The sequence below is a fragment of the Arthrobotrys flagrans genome (genome assembly GCF_004000055.1).
Source record: "Arthrobotrys flagrans strain CBS H-5679 chromosome Unknown unitig_3, whole genome shotgun sequence".
NCBI classification, from domain to species: Eukaryota; Fungi; Ascomycota; class Orbiliomycetes; order Orbiliales; family Orbiliaceae; genus Arthrobotrys; species Arthrobotrys flagrans.
This window is the reverse complement of record NW_027137547.1, coordinates 421,266-434,768: the sequence shown is the minus strand read 5'-3', so window position 1 is coordinate 434,768 and position 13,503 is coordinate 421,266. Positions and strand designations below refer to the sequence as shown.

At 45.8% G+C, this 13,503-nt stretch overlaps 4 protein-coding genes across 4 annotated transcripts; 3 read left to right on the top strand and 1 right to left on the bottom strand.

Annotated features, from left to right (window-relative positions):
- Positions 1-66: 66 nt before the first annotated feature.
- On the bottom strand, positions 67-945 carry DFL_001507 (uncharacterized protein; the record flags this gene model as incomplete). Its single annotated transcript, XM_067630135.1, has 1 exon — positions 67-945. One exon carries the CDS (start codon positions 943-945, stop codon positions 67-69), a length of 879 nt encoding a protein of 292 aa, XP_067492809.1.
- Positions 946-1,712: 767 nt separating this feature from the next.
- DFL_001506 (uncharacterized protein) lies at positions 1,713-3,754 on the top strand (the record flags this gene model as incomplete). The annotated part of the gene is made up of 4 exons (XM_067630134.1): positions 1,713-3,278; positions 3,351-3,391; positions 3,528-3,613; positions 3,672-3,754. The coding sequence occupies 4 exons, from the start codon at positions 1,713-1,715 to the stop codon at positions 3,752-3,754; spliced, it is 1,776 nt and encodes a 591-aa protein (XP_067492808.1).
- Positions 3,755-3,835: 81 nt separating this feature from the next.
- DFL_001505 (uncharacterized protein) lies at positions 3,836-5,756 on the top strand (the record flags this gene model as incomplete). The annotated part of the gene is made up of 6 exons (XM_067630133.1): positions 3,836-3,918; positions 4,034-4,169; positions 4,234-4,553; positions 4,624-5,221; positions 5,289-5,674; positions 5,732-5,756. The coding sequence occupies 6 exons, from the start codon at positions 3,836-3,838 to the stop codon at positions 5,754-5,756; spliced, it is 1,548 nt and encodes a 515-aa protein (XP_067492807.1).
- A 3,028-nt stretch (positions 5,757-8,784) lies between these two features.
- Positions 8,785-10,668, top strand: DFL_001504 (uncharacterized protein; the record flags this gene model as incomplete). The annotated part of the gene is made up of 3 exons (XM_067630132.1): positions 8,785-8,877; positions 8,938-10,389; positions 10,453-10,668. 3 exons carry the CDS (start codon positions 8,785-8,787, stop codon positions 10,666-10,668), a joined length of 1,761 nt encoding a protein of 586 aa, XP_067492806.1.
- Positions 10,669-13,503: the final 2,835 nt, after the last annotated feature.

The window sequence follows — 13,503 nt, the reverse complement described above, 5'->3', positions numbered from 1 at the left end:
ACAAATCCTAGCTAAAAAAAAAAAAACCTGCCATAACTTTTACGCTACTAACACAAACCGTCGTCATCAATCCTCGTCGTTGGCGGCGACTGCCGTATCTAGAACTTCAACTCTTCCTCTGCCTTTAGCTTCTTTGCCGACCAGGTCACTGATTTTTCGGTATACGCCTGGGTCGCAAATTACGTCGGCATTCCAACCATCTCCTCCAAAGTCTTCATCCACCAGCTGACCAATCATCTCTGTAATAGTTGGTTTGACTTTCTTTGCGACCGCAGACGGCATGAATATCCTTAGCTTCATTCTTTGTCGGGCAATCGGGATGGGCTGGTAGTAGAGCAGAGCCTTGATAGCTTCTAGTGCCTGTGATTTTGCCGATTTTGTAGTAACGACACCGGTCCACCTTGGAAGTTCATCCTTAGCCTTTTCTTTACCCTTCTCACTGCTTTCCGCAGGAGCAGCAGAGCTGCTTCCTTCGCCATTTGTAGGAGTGGAAGTGGTAATATTCTGGTTTCTGCTCATCAGGCCTTCTAGGGCCTTTTCTATCAGACCCGAGGTGTAGACCCTACCTGTGGTTGGGTCTACACACTTTTCCGTAACAATCTGTACCACCTCTTTCTGCAGCATCTCTAGCTGCTGTCCTCTCTCCTTCTCTCCGACCTGTAATTCACCTTTTGCTAGAATATCAAGGATAATTTCATCTTGATTCTTCCCAGGCCATGCTTTCTGTAAATCTGCCGTTGGTGCGACGGCTCCCTTCGAGGTATTCAAGAATATTTGGTGAATCTGTAGCACCTCATCGATATCTTTTTCGACACCGTTCCTCCATTCAAGGACTTTGTTCTTGTAACAGGCTAGCTCGAAGCGCTTTTTCGCCTTGCGTATTCGAACGATCGAGACGTTCGTGAGTTTGATTTGGTTGGAAGGTTGATTCACGCGTTGCGACATGGTTGTGGTGGTAGTACAAGTGTTCTTGTCAGCTTGCGGCTCTATCGAGGAGGAGAATATGGTCTTGGTAGTCGATGATGCCTAACGATGGTGTTTATAACAGCAGGGAAACCTTGACAAGTCATCTGACGAAAAAGTTTTTCAAGAGGAGAAGCCGGCGAGGCTGAAAGCCAGAAGGGATGTTGTTGAGAAGGTGTTAAATTTTCTGGCTTGGGATTCATTATGACGATTTCCAAGCAGCCAAGACTTCGACTGACTAACAGCTCTTCGTCCCCCACACTTGCACAGCCAATTATCGACAACCACCAATCACCGCTCTTCCTTGGAAAGAATGGCGCTCGATCAGGAAGTTACTAAGCTTTTTGTTGATTGCTTAGCAGTCCCCAAGACGGGCAGCACATGGGGAGTCGTAGCGATATACGCGGCGGAGTAGCCCGGGGTCCCTCGAGACTAACGTACAGTAGAGTCGTAATGAATCATCTGGATGCAGGAATTGGCAGGGGAAAGACAAATCCGAGCTAGTCATCTAATCAAGATTAGAAACGTTATGCATTGAGAATCCGACCAGGCTGCGGAGTACCTGTCGTATTTGCAGAAACTTTCGTCAAGGCCGCGCCGACGTTCTAGCGCTCGATGTTATGAATTCAACGATATAAAGTAGGAAAAGTACGGGTTTCCAATCTGCACTTATCGACTCTTGGTATTCATCATTCTGACTACAATATTAGACATTTTATATATTATCTTTTACCATTTTGATAACTGTTATGGACGCTTCATCGGCCACCGGATCTAACGGAGGTCTTTTCGAAGAACATTTCAATCCACTATCGAGGGTTGAAACTCTCCCGCCAACATATGATGAAACGGCATCGTCACATGGCCGATCCAGCAGCGAACGGTTCCCCAGCGGCGCCCCTCCATCTTTCGACGAAGTTGCATCCCTCAACTCGCTACCACTGCCCATGGGCGCTGAAGACCGGTTTTGGCTTTCCAAATTCGGGTTATCACTCACAGGTAACGATCCACCAGTCCTAGAGATAATCCGCAGTAAAGAACGACCAAGCTCTGGAAGCTTTGATCTTGGACCAATTCACGAAGCAGCACTTCGGAACGACTATGCACTTCTACAACCCCTCGAGCAAATAGGGGCCTGGACACATATCGACGAACGCAGCGCCAGTCAGAAAAAGACTGCTCTCCACTGCGCCTGTCAAAACGGGTGTCTGGAGTTCGCGAAAGCGCTAATAGCTGGCGGCGCAGATGTTCAAACCCAAACACTCCTTCGCGATACACCCTTAAGTCTTGCCGCTGGTTCCGGAAATCTCGAATTAGTCCAATACCTCCTCGGAAATGGCTGCGAATTAAAGACTTTCGATAATAGCTCCGTTAGCCCACTATGTGCTGCTTTAGCCTCGAAACGTCAAGATATGGCAATGTTCCTCCTCAGCAACGGCGCTGGTGTCTACGGTTGGTCGTTAGGCTCGAATACGGTGCTTCACCATGCCTTAAGAAACGGTATGGTGGATATGGCAAATATCCTTCTGGATAAGGGCGCACATCCGGGCATGGCGAATGAGAAACATATTCGACCAATACATATCGCAGCGGCCAAAGGATATTCCGGCATTATACGACGATTACTAGCCCTTGGCGCTGAGGTATACCCTCCAAACACAGGCGCTGAGTGGTTCCAACCTTTACACTTTGCAGCAGATGCAGGCCATCGAGACGCCGTTCTAATTCTGTTAGAAGCGAAGGCGGATGTCAATGCTAAGACTGCATGGAACAACTTTGGTTACTCGCATCCGAAATGTGAAGGAGAAAGGTGGGGTAGTACCCCGCTACATTTGGCAGCGATGAGGGGGTATATAGACATAGTGTGGCTTTTGCTCAAGAATGGAGCAGGGATTAACGAAAGGAGGTGGGACATGAGAACACCCTTGGTTGTGGCTGCTCAATGCGGATTCAAAGATATTGCAAAGTTCTTGTTGGAAAATAAAGCAAAAACAGACATTGTGGGAATGGAGAGGAGAGCGGCGGTGCATGTTGCGGTGGAGAGAGGCGATGTGGAGATGTTAGAGTTGCTGTTGGATTTCAAGGCAGATGTTAACGCGAAGATGTGGAGGTCGTGGACGCCGTTACATGTGGCAGCTGAGCGGGGACAGTTGGAGTGTGCCAATCTGTTAGTAAGGAGAGGAGTTAAGATCAATGCGACAGGAGAGGATGGGGAAACAGCGGTAGATATCGCAGAGGGAGAAGGGTTTGTGGAGTTAGCAGAATTTTTAGTGAGGAATGGTGGAAAAGGCGGAAAGTCGTATAAAAGCTTTAAGGTGAGACTACCTCAGATGTTGATACGGACCCAAAAATGAATATTCAGAATTTACTAACATGATTCTTTGCAGTTATCCGTTCATTACGGCTGGAAGTCACCGGAGTGGTCAAAGTACTCGCATGTCAAGAAATCCTGATATCATGATATCACGATGCACACCCAAAGTACTCGATTCGTCCCATTGCATTTCTAGCGTATACCCCTACCGTTCTCAAATGTAAATATTTATATATACGGATATCTTTAGCACGGGCGTTGAATTCATGAACGTTATCAAGATCCGCCCTGTGTTATTTAATGAACCCGTCGGGTGCGTTGAACATAGTCAGCCAGGTATGCGTTCCACTATGCTTGGCGTGCGTCATGCAGAATTCTGACCGGTAGCAAATAGTGAGTGTAGACGTGTATAAATTAAATCGTGCCTTGAAAGAGGGGGGCCTTTTAGCCATACTCTCTTCAGAGGATTTTCCGTAGATTTTACTCTTTTCAATTGTTCAGGCTGCAATTCAATATTTTTTGGCTAAGAGTCTTAATTTGCTATTACACAACATCAAGATGGCGACAGATACGAAAACCGACGATCGTGAGAGTCTTCCACCAACTCCAGTTAATGCTTGTATGCTGCAGGCTTTCGAATGGTGAGTTACCTTTATCTACGTACTTTTATAGATCAATTGATCTTATCAGTTGTTCAGTCCTTATTGTTTATCGTGTATATTGTTTCTTCTTCAACTAATATAATTTTTGCTTCAGGTATGTTCCAGCAGACAAAAAACACTGGAAACGCCTTGCCAAAGTCATCCCAAGCCTCAGTTCAATTGGGGTTTCGAACATCTGGATACCCCCAGCTTGTAAAGCAGCTGCTCCTGACGGAAACGGCTACGATATTGTACGTATAGAAATCCGAATTTCCAAGCCGGTTGGATAACTGTAGCCAATCAAAAATCCAACAGTACGATATCTATGACCTCGGCGAGTTCGACCAAAAGGGTGCCACGGCGACGAAATGGGGACCAAAATCCGACCTAATTGCCCTCCGAGACATTGCGAACGAACACTCTGTCGGTCTATACTTCGATGTGGTTTTGAACCACAAAGCAGGCGCGGACCATACTGAACGCTGCAGAGTTGTTGAGGTTGACCCCAATGATCGGACGAAACCTATCAGCGATCCGTACGAAATTGATGGGTGGTTTGGGTTTGAGTTTGAAGGTAGAGGGGGGAAGTATAGTGAAATGAAGTACCATTGGGAACATTTTAGTGGGACAGATTAGTATGTATACCCCGACTCTCTTTGAGATTTCAAACCCGCAATTGCTGATGGGTTGGGGTTTGGGATATAGTAACAACGAGAACGGCAAAAAGACAATCTATGCTGTCGACGGAAAGAAATGGTCTTCCGCCGTCGACACCAGCGAAAAAGGTAACTTCGACTACCTAATGTTCGCCGACGTGGACTTCTCCCATCCACAAGTCCAAGAAGACGTCAAAAACTGGGGTGTCTGGCTATCCAAAGAGCTAAACCTCTCCGGCATGCGCTTCGACGCCGCCCGTCATTTCTCAGAAAAGTTCCTCAAGGAGTTCATCCACCACCTCGACGAGAATGTTCCTCAAAACTGGTTTTTCGTCGGCGAGTGGTGGCAAGATTCGGCGGAGAATATGCACAAGTATCTTGAATCGATGGATCATAAGTTCTCGTTGTTCGATGCTCCGCTGTTTTATAACTTTTGCGAGATAAGTACTAGTGAGAGGGCGGATTTGAGAAAGATGTTTGATGGGGCTTTGGTGCAGACTATGCCGGTTAATGCGGTGACAGTGGTTGGGAATCACGATACGCAGGTTGGGCAGGCGAGCTATGTGAAGATGGAAGGTTGGATGAAGGCTTTGGCCTATGCGGTTATACTTTTGAGGATTGATGGGTATCCTTGTGTTTTCTACGGGGTATGTGATCCCCTTGGATCCAGACCCATCCCTGACCCTCGTGAATGAGATAGCTGACGGAGTACAGGACCTATTCGGCATCAAAAACCCCGATAACGAGGAACCACCAGCATCAGACGGAAAAATCCCAGTGATGATAGCAGCAAGAAAGTTCTACTCTTACGGAACCCAGGACGACTACTGGGATGAACCTAATTGTGTTGGCTGGGTTAGGAAGGGAACACATGATAAGACTTATGGACTTGCCGTTGTGCTTTCTAACGCTGAGCCTGGAACGAAGCGAATGAACGTTGGGGTTGAGCACAAGGGAGAAGTTTGGACAGATGTTCTGGGGTGGGAGCAAAGTGAAGTTGTGATTGATGATGAGGGATGGGGGTCGTTCGCTTGTCCTGGTACCAGCTGTGCTATATGGGTCAATAAGGATGCCCCGGGGAGAGATGAGCTTAACAATTTGTAAGTCATTCCTTGGAGGCCCTTGTTACGTTTGTCGGTTACACTAACAGTTCATAGTGACGCGAACATTTACGCTGAGTGATATAAACTCGTGCTACGTAAAAAGGTTGGAATTGCTTGGGTAACACAATATGATACAGCTTTATCGGCATTAGCCTCAAGTACAGACATTCAAGGCAAGGTAGGAAATATCTACATGTAATAATGTGTACAGTGGACTAAAAGGGTTTTGTATTTAAAACATCCACCCACTAGAAGTTTAGCCTCAAATCGAGGCTATAGAAAGACTTCTTGTCAAATTCAAATGCAAACATTCGGAATAGAATAGAAGGTCCATGATCCCAATATTATTCGAAGACCAAAGTATTATCCTCCTAAAAGCAGAAGAAGAAAAAAAAGGAATTAGCTTGCAATCCCGGGTTATTATTAGAGTCACTTAACTTTTTATGTCTCCAAAACGGAGTGTGCCCTTCATCACGACTCCATCTCCTGGCTGGGGAACTTTCACCCGAATCACCCCCCCCGTTGACCCCTCTCCTAGGAATCTTCCTTCCTCTCTTTTTCCTAGCGGCAACCGCAACAGCTTCTCCTCCACACCAATACTTCTTCTGCCAGACAGTAGCACTAGTGACCAAAACAGCATAAGTCAAGAAGATGAACGTGACAACCAAGCTCCGAAGCGCAGCTCCGATCCAACCTCGACTGTCCCTCCAATCTCCTTTGACGAAATATGTTCATGCATAATAACGAAGACATAGAGTTCAACACCCATTGCAACCGTTGTTTAGAGACTGTCTTAGGCTGATATCTGGGGACTGTCTTAGGGCTTGTTGTGATGATTGCGTTGGAGTATAATTTGGGTCCAGGGATGGCATCGAGGCCTGCTGCGAGGGCTGCTCTGGGGCTGGCTCTTCACTAGGGCGAGGCGTCTGGCGACCCGTTCTGCGACTCCTAGTTCTAGACCGCCGGCTACCGCTAGTTCTACTGCTGTAGGTGCGGGAGTCGATGGTCTTCTTCTTCTTCTTCTTCTTCTTCTTCTTCCTCACCACTACGTATACTCTCAAAAATAACCCTCGTCTCCGGATCACGCCATTGATCGATTGCCGTCGGAAAAGCTGTGGACTTCGTCATCTTCGATACAGAAACTCCGGCGATGATTTGCGCTGCCGAAAAAGGACCCTATTGCAGCTATTGTTTTACATCCCAGCATTAGGTACATCGATACGGTAATCATTGACGGAGTGGCCAGGAAAACCAATGGTAAATTGCTGCCCGCTCAAAAGGAGAAGAGTGGATTATGGGGATGGAAGGATGTCGTCGCCAAACTAGAATAAAGCTATGAACTCATCGAGGAGAAGGCAATTATGAAGTGGCCACGCAAACAGTCGCTGCTGCCTTCCAATTAGACTGGAATAATTTCCCAAAAGCCTAAAGGGCGTGCGACACTTGCTAAACCATATTTTGGTGGTATTAAATAATAGTATGTATAGGCACCGGGGCCTCAGGGATATCGCGCAACGCGAATATGAACGTAAAATTATACGGCAACTACATGGCTCAAGCAGTTTGTTATGTTCTAGTTGCACCCTGAATCAACGGGAGCCATACTCGCGTAATTAGTAAATCTAGAACTCAATTGCTGGGGATTTTATGATCCTTAGCAACCAGAGCGCCAGTACATATCAAACCCTTAAACAATTACCCAGAGGGGTGCTCGTCTGGAAAGATTGCAAGCAGTAGAGTCGAGATACATGGAATACTCAAGGTGAAATCCATACAGTTGTCAAAATAATTCTGGCGGCTCTATGGAAGTAGTAGTATCGCTTAGGTAGCAAAACTCGAATTGTGTCGCACTGATGGAACTATTGACGAGGATATACATCGTCAGCTTTAACTAGTGTAACCCTACTTATGCAGCTGTGGAATGTTGGATTCTAGGCCAGCCTCGATAAAAAATGTGCCTAGGCTTCGATTTTATTTTTACCCGTAAACCTGCACTGGTTGACAACAACTTTTCAAGTTGGCTCGGTATTGAAAGGATGACCGAGCGTTAACAGTACTACAGTTTTTCATTACACTGATTATTGATCAATTTTCAGAGTAAACTATATACCTTAAGCTAGGAAACTTGATTAGCAATTGAGGCCTTTTGTTCGATATCATTTACGTATTTTTGCAAGGTTGCAACTTTGTTTGGACGAGCTGTCCCGACCCCGGTCGGCTCGTTGGTGAAGAATCGGTAGCACTATGGCCCAAGCCTTTCCGTAGTCAGCAACTTTTTAGATCTAAAACTGAGTAGGAAACTAATCTAACAGGCAAAATGATTGGGATTTATTTAGACAGATGGCTATGCATACGTATAGACGTAAAAAATTGATAAATGGGTACAGGAGAATCGAAAAAGACATAGGGCGTGATGACTTAATTCTCGTGGGGTGGTGTTGATTAAGAAACAACTTTGGAGTTCATGGAAAGTTTTGCCTCGCTGAGACGGATATGGGGGAGGGTTGTTCGGCAGATCGTCACCTTGTTTGTATGAGGTTCAACTACATGAGCTCAAAGTTTTCCAATTAATTTATATTTGGTTGCACCGCCATGATATCGACGACGCACATTGTGTACAGCCTTACAACGTCTAACCTTCGAGGAATTACCAGACTACGAGGAATTTACCCATAGGCGCATCGGAAAAAGCTTAGCTAGTACCCAAGGTGGCACAATGTCTTAGCTGACCCTCTGGAAGTTAACATGGTAGAATTGCAGACGTCACGACTTTCGATCAACGGCTGCGGCTCCCAAGCCTCTCATATTACTCCAAAAATATGGCAATTCAGATAGCCTAGCTTCAACTCTAGACTGTGAAGCTAGGGAAATTTTTTCTGTGTCCTAAGATCATCAATCCAGTCATTAAGATATAAAAGATGGAGAACTTCCACAATTCAGTGTACATTTTTTCCAGCATCAGTCTATTACATTAACTTAGTAGACTTCAATATTCCAATACACATCTATTCAGTTTTGCGTTCCTCTCTACACTTCGCATTCATTAATTAATTAATAGTTTTGTTTTCTAATTGCTTTGGCTAGTGCATTTCCTCGCATTGCTAGATATGAAGAGCTACCTTGCCGCAGCGGCTGCTTCCATAATTCCGGGTTTCACACTCGCCGTTCCAACAGGCGAAAAACAATACTTCTTCGATACAGTGCGTATCATTTCTATTCAGTTGTCCAGTAGCTCAACACTAACTTGGTTTCGATTCTAGATCCCAGCTTCGTTAGACCTGAAATGGTACCCGTGTAATCAAACCTACGAGTGCGCACGACTCTCTGTGCCCCTGAACCCTCTCGAGCCCAAAAATGGATTGCGAAGCGAAATTCCAATTATAAAACGTCCCGCCAACAAGTCGGACGAATACAAAGGCATCATCCTTACAAATCCGGGTGGTCCAGGTGGTTTGGGTATCGGTTTTATCTTTAACAATGGCAATGAAATAGCGAATTTCACTGGACCCGGTTGGGATATTATTGGATTCGACCCCCGTGGTATGGGATATAGCAAGCCTAATGGCGCTCTCGGCTGGAACGGTGTTCCACTTGTAGCCCCCAATTTACAAAATGCAACATACATCGCCCCAAACCAACTAGGAAAGCGGGCTATCAGGGCAGACCATTACGGCCTCAAGATCGCACCTCGTCCGGCCTCGTGGATAGAGTCGATCTATGAGGCTGGGGCTGAGTTTAACGAACTCCTCCAAGCCAATGGAAACGCTGATAACCAAGCGGTCCCTTACATGACGACCCCGAATGTTGCTTTCGATATGCTACAGATAGCAAAAGCCGACGCTCGTCTCAAGGGGAAATCTGAGGATAACGTCCTAGTCAATTACTACGGTCTTAGTTACGGCTCAGTTCTCGGTCAAACATTTACATCTTTATACCCGCAGCATGTGGGTCGCTTTGTAATTGACAGTGTCGTTGACCTTGAGGATTGGTATAATGCCGACATCAGGTCAACTCTGCAGCATACAGATGAGGGCGTTGCCGCTTTTTTCACAAGGTGTTTTGATGCTGGCCCAGAGAAATGCAGCTTCTTCACTGGTCATACATCAGGTGCTATCCGCGATCGATATAACAACCTATGGGCTAATTTCGACACCGCTAAAGCTGCCCAAGAAGGCTGGGCAAATATCACTGAAGTTGCCACAGGCCAGGAAGTTATGAAAACTATTCTTCTTCAGGTTCCATATAACGCTTTGTTGACTTTCCCTGCCTACGCCAAAACTTTGACTACCATTGAGGCCTTAGTCAAAGCGAATAATGCCACCGCCGCGAATATGCTTGAGATTGGTGCTCAGTGGATCGGATCAGAGGACCCTAACGATCCAACCAGAGGAGAAAACGTCTTTGAGACTTGGTGTTCGGATTCAAATAACCCGTCGATGGTAGGAAGCGACTTGCCTGTTCCCCAAGAATTCATCGATACAGTTCGCAACTACAGTGTTTCATCCGGTGAACGTTTCATTCAAGTTTATGGAATCTGCAGTCGTCTCAAGCTCAGACCAAAGTGGAGATTTAGCGGTAAAATCGGTGGAGATACTAAGACCCCAGTCTTGTTCATTGGTCTTTCGAAGGACCCTATCACTCCAGTTGAAAACGCAGAAAAGGCTAGGACGTTGCATAAAGGTGCCAGAATGATTTATGTTGAAGCCGTTGGTGTAAGTCCCATCCCCACTAATCTTCATGTGCAAATAATACAAGACTAAGATTTGACTCTGTAGCATGGAATCCTCGGTCAGCGCAATTGGTGCGTGTTCGATAAGGTCAGGGCCTACTTCCAAAATCTCACTCTCCCTGGTCATGATAACCGCTGTCCACAAGGCGAAGTTCCCTTCCAATATATCCCACAGACCCCCCGCGAGAAGCGAGAGATGAGGGACTCGACTGCCCACCATCGTAATATGGTTCGGATGCATAGTTCCCTCAGGCTCTTGTAGACGGACTGTGTTGCATGTTGGAATTTTGATACGGACTAGAGGGGATATATTATAGATGTTGAATAGGATTAATTTAATATTTTCTGGGGAATATACAAGTTATGGGTTCAAATTAGTTACAAGGATAGTATTGTATACGATACGTAAATTAAATGACGGCCATTCAGACATATTTTAGGTACAATACAGTATATATACTGAGATATACATACAGGTTCAGGTTAGAAGAACACGCCCTTCGTGCAAGACTCGATGTTTGCTTGCAGAACCAGGTACCGTACGTATACCATGGAACCACTGCGCTACAATCGATAAATTCCGGAAAGGGTATGTCAATGAAGGATCCAAAAATGCAACACAGCCTTGCTTCCGACTACGGCACCACCACAAGGAACGTTCGAAACTGACATTTATAGTTCGACTCACCCATCATAAAGCCTTTTTTCCGGAAGCTTGTTCATATTGCCACATCAAGTTCTATCGCCATATCATGTATGAGAAACTAATCTTGATTACGAATTGGGTCAGCTCTTCCAGTCGACCCCACGCCTACTACCATCACTAGTCCTGCTATCCCGTCTTCAGAAGTCTCCGCATCACAGACAGACTCACCCAATACGTTAAACAGGGCCACACTTTTCACCACTTTCATCCTCCTCCAGTTTTGCTTCTTTACCCAACCCCGAGGTTCCTTGGTTTAAATAGCCCGCCCGGTATGGTTTTGGCGTATGAACCCCGTACTCTGTGTTTACGAGACCCTTCTTATCCTATACTTTCTTTTATTCAAAGGAAACACCCCCCCGGCGTTCACCTAGGCTAGATTCCGAGAGATGGCGTTGGCATTGTTGTATGTTCGAGGTTTACCGCTGGACGAGGATGTCGTAGCGGCTAGAAAACGGGTTTGGAAGGCGGCGAAGCTTGGGATCTCGATATCATGCTAGATATATTGACTCGGCCCCTCCAAAGGTTTGTAACAAGTTGGAAGTTGCCAAATCCTGCCGAGTATCTTGCCTGGAGTCGTTTGGTGAAAATCGGAGACTTCTTATTCAAACCCCGTTTCCTGGCTCTCTATGGTCACCTGCTAGTGTCATTGACTTACACCCTATTCGTGGGATACTTGTTACGATCATTAACACCAAATTACTGGGAGAGCATCAAATCAAAGGTCTTTGGAATTGTAAGAACGGATGACTCCGACGGTCTTTGGAACGCAAAGGGCTGGGCCTTTCTAGAATGGATACCTCTCGCACCTGAAATGATACATTGTTTTTTTAACCGTTATTTATTTTCATGGATCCCCATATGATGCTCGGTTGGATTTGGTTTTATGTGCAGGTAGTGCCCCCGTTGGCTATTATCTACATAAGCGGCTTCCTGTTTCTAGTGTTTCCATTGTTTGTTGGTGCATGTTTAGGAGTTTTAATACTATGGAAGTTGGAAGTCTTCCATCTAGTCACTGTGGGTGTGACATTTGGATTTTATTTGGCTACTGGAATGAGGAGGGAACGTTGAAGCCGGATTGGGTGGATTGGCTTGGGTGAAACGAACTGCAGACCTAGATCTTCGGTGGTATACATAATCGTAACTGTTGCTTTTCATATGTAAGAACTTGGCATACGCATACGTAATTTATGAATAGTCTTGTGTCTAGATCGAGACCCTCGAAGCGAACAGAGGCAGAGACATTAAGGAATATGTTAGACACTCTAGTCTATCAAAATTTCTGTGATTGACTCTTTTTTCATGTTTCCCCGGCTTATCGAAGATCTGAAACCAAACCCTTTTGCCTCAATCAATCGATATAGGCAATATCGCCACATTGGGTTTAGAGTATCCTAAATGTTGCCATTTGATTGGGCGCTGGGCCACTGCAACGTCGATATCGGGCCCTGATTTGCGAGATAACTAAGTACTTACGGAGGACTGATATTGGGTATATTGAAATCCGAATACAGCCCATCATTGATACCTAAGCACTAAGCTTCCGTTCGTTAGATCACACTTTAAACCGAACGCGGAGCTAGTGAACTCGGTATTGTCCGGAGGAACATCTCGATTTCAAAGCATTGCCATTTTTAGGATACCATCGGCAAGAGTGAGCTTCATCAGACCCGGCAGTTTGGCAAGTTAGCGGAGTGCTTCGGCTTCTTCGCTGGTAGAGGTGCCTAATGTCAGTTTCTCAATGGGAACTTCCGCCCACCACACTTGTGTTGAGAGTGTAGTAGACGGCGTTTTGAATCGAATTTCAGGGGCACACCCCAAACGCAAACGGCACAGCTGGACTCGACGTTGGCTGCAAGGTCCCACCTCTGAAGGAGCTCACCATCTCATGATTTGATCTTTCATCCCACCGTTACGGATCATGGACCTGTCAAGCAATGATTGCTGGGAGATATACCACAATTCTATCCACCATTTCCCCGCGGAGGAAATCTTTAACGACCGCAATTGCATTGGGAGCATCTGACATCACCATCTAACTGTTGTCGAACGGGGTTGTTTGACCAAAAACTCAATCTTTAATTTCGCGAAGCTCGGGTGGAGTTTTCGCACTGCGAGCTCGATACGTCTCTCCGCAATTAGCTGGAAATTATTCTTACGATTTTGAAAGTATAAAAGCAATCTTATCGATAGTTTGAAATTAATTGTCGACACGTAACACGAACGAAGATGGCAAACATGCATGATGTGCCCTCCCTCTGCGAAGTCACGAGTTTCTGATTGAAATTAACTGGGCTGGATAAACCTTCTGCTGCACGTGAATGCCTTTTTGAACCTCGTCAGCCCAGAATTTAGCTGCCCACCATAATTCCAAAACGTTTTTCTTGGATTTTA